Source organism: Nicotiana sylvestris, chromosome 5, assembly GCF_000393655.2.
Source record: "Nicotiana sylvestris chromosome 5, ASM39365v2, whole genome shotgun sequence".
NCBI lineage: Eukaryota > Viridiplantae > Streptophyta > Magnoliopsida > Solanales > Solanaceae > Nicotiana > Nicotiana sylvestris.
This window is the reverse complement of record NC_091061.1, coordinates 181,920,573-181,924,026: the sequence shown is the minus strand read 5'-3', so window position 1 is coordinate 181,924,026 and position 3,454 is coordinate 181,920,573. Positions and strand designations below refer to the sequence as shown.

Here is a 3,454-nt window from a genome sequence, read left to right as displayed (position 1 = left end):
GCTTTGCTTTCCACACTTTCCACAAGAAAAATGCTATTTTAAAAGGCAGTCCCTTTACCCAAATCATCCTATAAGCTGTTCTTGGTTCGTCTCTTCTTCTCGTATAATCCCATGCTGACTTAACACTGAAATATCCTCTTGTTTCCAGCATCCAACAAGGCATATCAAGAACCTGCTGAGGTGAAGGTGGTTTGATTTTTTCCAGAATGTGTACTGCTAAATCTTCAGGAAGCATTTCAAATAGCCTGTCCACGTCCCACTCACCATCTAAGGTAACATCATGTACATTATGTATAGGTTCATCAATGCCAAAGTCCTGAGGAACTAAAAAATATAGCCCCAAGACCTGTCCAGTTTTCAAACCAAAATAGTGAGGATCCTTTTTTTGTTTGCCAAAAGATTTGATGTTCAATAAGATCTCTGCATTCTAACATTTTTATCCAAATGTGAGACCCCCTTTTCCATGGAACAATTACAAAATTCAATTTTTTACATTATTTTTGACATACGAAAGAGCTCCATAGGCTTGGTTTTGTTCTGAAATTCCACCACAATTTGCTGAATAATGCCTTTGCTACATCATGCAGTGACCTGAAACCTATTCCTCCTTCCTCAACTGGCATGCATAAGGTATTCCATGAAGCCCAATGCCTACTAGTTCCTCCTACAGAGCTGCTCCAGAAAAACTGAGCAAACAATTTGTGCAACCTATTTATCACATAATTTGGAGGGTTTACAGCTGATAATAGATGCATAGGCATGCTTTGCAGTACATGGGATATGAGAACTGCCCTGCCCCTACTGATAATAACTTACCCTGCCATGATTGCAGTTTGTCCATTACCTTAGTAATTAGGGGCTGATAGTATTCCAACTTTCTCCTTGCATAAAATATAGGACAACCTAGATATATGATAGGAAAATCATTCCTATGAATGCCTGTGATCCTTTCCACCTTGCTGACCACTTCCATGTCTGTTAAATGATGTAGGTACACAGTTGATTTGGTCTTGTTAACAAGCTGCCCAGATGCAGCTTCGTATGCATTCAACACTTGCATAATCATCATCAGAGATGTTTCATCTGAGGATGAGAAAATAATCATGTCATCTGCATACGCCGAATGATTGATCTTTGGACTCCACTGTGGCATCCCAAATCCACAAAAATACAGGTTAGTATGTAGTGCATTGAGACCCCTAGATAATGCTTCTGCTGCCAAGATAAACAAAGTTGGAGATACAGGATCACCTTGTTTTACTCCCCTTGAGGACTTAAAGAACCCATGAGATTGACCATTGATTAGAATAGAATATCAATTGTTTGAAACTAATCCAAAGACAATCCCTATCAACCTTTCTGTGAATCCCATCTTTCTCAGTACATTGGTTAGGAATAGCCAAGATAATCTATCATAAGCTTTGGTCATATCTAGCTTCAGGATGACATTAGGTCCAGCCTTAGTTCTAAGCCTAATGTCAGTCACTATCTCCTGAGTTAGAATGATGTTTTCTACAATATTCCTGCCCTTAACAAAACCTGATTGTTCCTCCGATATTAGACTTGGGAGAAATTTCACTAGCCTTTCATGTACCACCCTTGATATAACTTTATTTGAAAAGTTACTGAGGCTTATTGGTCTTAAATCAGAAAAAGTGGTAACTTCTTTTTTCTTTGGTAGCAGAACTAGGTTGGTGTGTGTTACACACTTGAGTAGCTCATGACCATTGAAAAAAGCCCTCGCCATGTCGTACAGGTCATCCCCTATTATGTCCCAACAAGAATGATAGAATTTGCCTGTCATACCATCTGGCCCCCCAGCACTATCACCATTAAGTCCGAGTACTGCCACTTTAACTTCCTCTTTTGTTGGCTGCTTAATCAATTCTGCATTCTGCTCAGTGTTAACCAGGTTAGGAACATACTCTATGATATCAAATGATGAAGGAGTAGCTTCTTCTGTGAACTGTTCCTCATAGAATTTGATAGCCTCTTCTGCAATTTCTTGTTCTTCTTCAATCCAGGTTCCTCCACTATTTTGAATTCTGTTAAGCTGAAGTCTCTTCCTCTTACCTCCCACTTGTGCGTGGAAGAACTTAGTGTTCCTATCCCCTTCCTTGAACCAAGTCATGCCTGCATTTTGTTGCCAATATTTCTCCTCTAGTGCAAAACATTTGATCAATTCTGCCTGAACCTTTTGTAGCCTTTCCCAGTTCATCCCTGTAGGATTTGCTTCAAATTTTGCTTCATGAATCATCACTACCTCCTCCATGCTTGCTATCTTTTGGAAAATATCTACAAATGTAGCCTTGCTCCACAATGAAAGGGCCTTTTTTAATTTTTTTTTAACTTGTGATTAAAAAGAATATAAGGATTTGCACTGAAATCAGCTGTCCAATTCTCTTTCACCACATCTTTAAAAGTCGCATGTTCCACCCAAAAATTCAAGAACTTAAAAGGCTTTTTTACTGGTAGAGTCTCAATATCACACTTCAGAAACATTGGACTATGATCGGAACCAGTCTTTGACAAATGTTGCACCTCTATTCCTGGAAATGTTTGTTGGAACTGAACATTGGCCAAGCATCTGTCTAGCCTTTTGAATATACAGTCTTCCTCTGCTCTCTCATTCCACCATGTAAATATGCTACCTTTAAATCCAAGGTCGAAGAGATTGCACATGTTGATGTAGTGTCGAAAATCATCAATTTCATTCAAAGACACAGGTAACCCACCAAACTTCTCTTCTTCGTCCCATATTACATTGAAATCTCCTCCTACAAGCCATGGTGCATCCATATCCCTTCCCATTTCATATAAAGAATCCCATAATTCTATCCTCTCAATTTCATGACATTTAGCATATATCAATGTTAGGACAAACTCCGCATGCTTTTCAGTATGAAACAATCGTAGTGTTAATTGTTGTACCATATTGTACATAACAACTACCTCATCTATGAAAGCCCAGATCTTGTTGGAAACATTTGAAATTGCTTGTGCAAGTCCTATCTTGTTTATGTACCTTTTCAATTTTTTTGCTTGTTGCTTTGGCTCCATTAATCCTACAAATTCATAGTGATTTTTCCTGTGCATTTTTGTCAATCTTTCAAAAGCCTGATGTGTGTTGACTGACCTTATATTCCAAATGAGAGCATTCATCACTGATTGTTTGATTTAGTTAGCGTTCTCCTTGTGTGAACCCCAGGTTTTGGGGCTGCAAAATTTTCTTTTTGTTGCTTCTTCTTACCTTTTGCTGCTGATTTTGCCTTTTCCACTTGCGTAGGTGATAAGTCACCTTGCCTTGCAGCATTTATAAGGTGTTGGGTAGTTGATTCGTGATCCATGTCGTATCCTGATCTACCAGGTTCTTCTCCTTCTTCATTGTCTTCCTTCCCTCCTGATGTAGCTCCAAATACATTCTTTTTAGGGACTAAGGCCTTCTCTTCTCCTT

General features: G+C 38.9%; 1 protein-coding gene across 1 annotated transcript; it reads right to left on the bottom strand.

Moving 5' to 3' along the window:
• Positions 1-2,334: 2,334 nt before the first annotated feature.
• Positions 2,335-3,162, bottom strand: LOC138869749 (uncharacterized). Its single transcript, XM_070147407.1, has one exon. It carries the CDS (start codon positions 3,160-3,162, stop codon positions 2,335-2,337), a length of 828 nt encoding a protein of 275 aa, XP_070003508.1.
• Positions 3,163-3,454: the final 292 nt, after the last annotated feature.

What these genes read in the sequence shown, in the direction of transcription:
- LOC138869749 (XM_070147407.1), bottom strand. Translation starts at nt 3,162, where the DNA reads ATGAATGCTCTCATTTGGAATATAAGGTCAGTCAACACACATCAGGCT.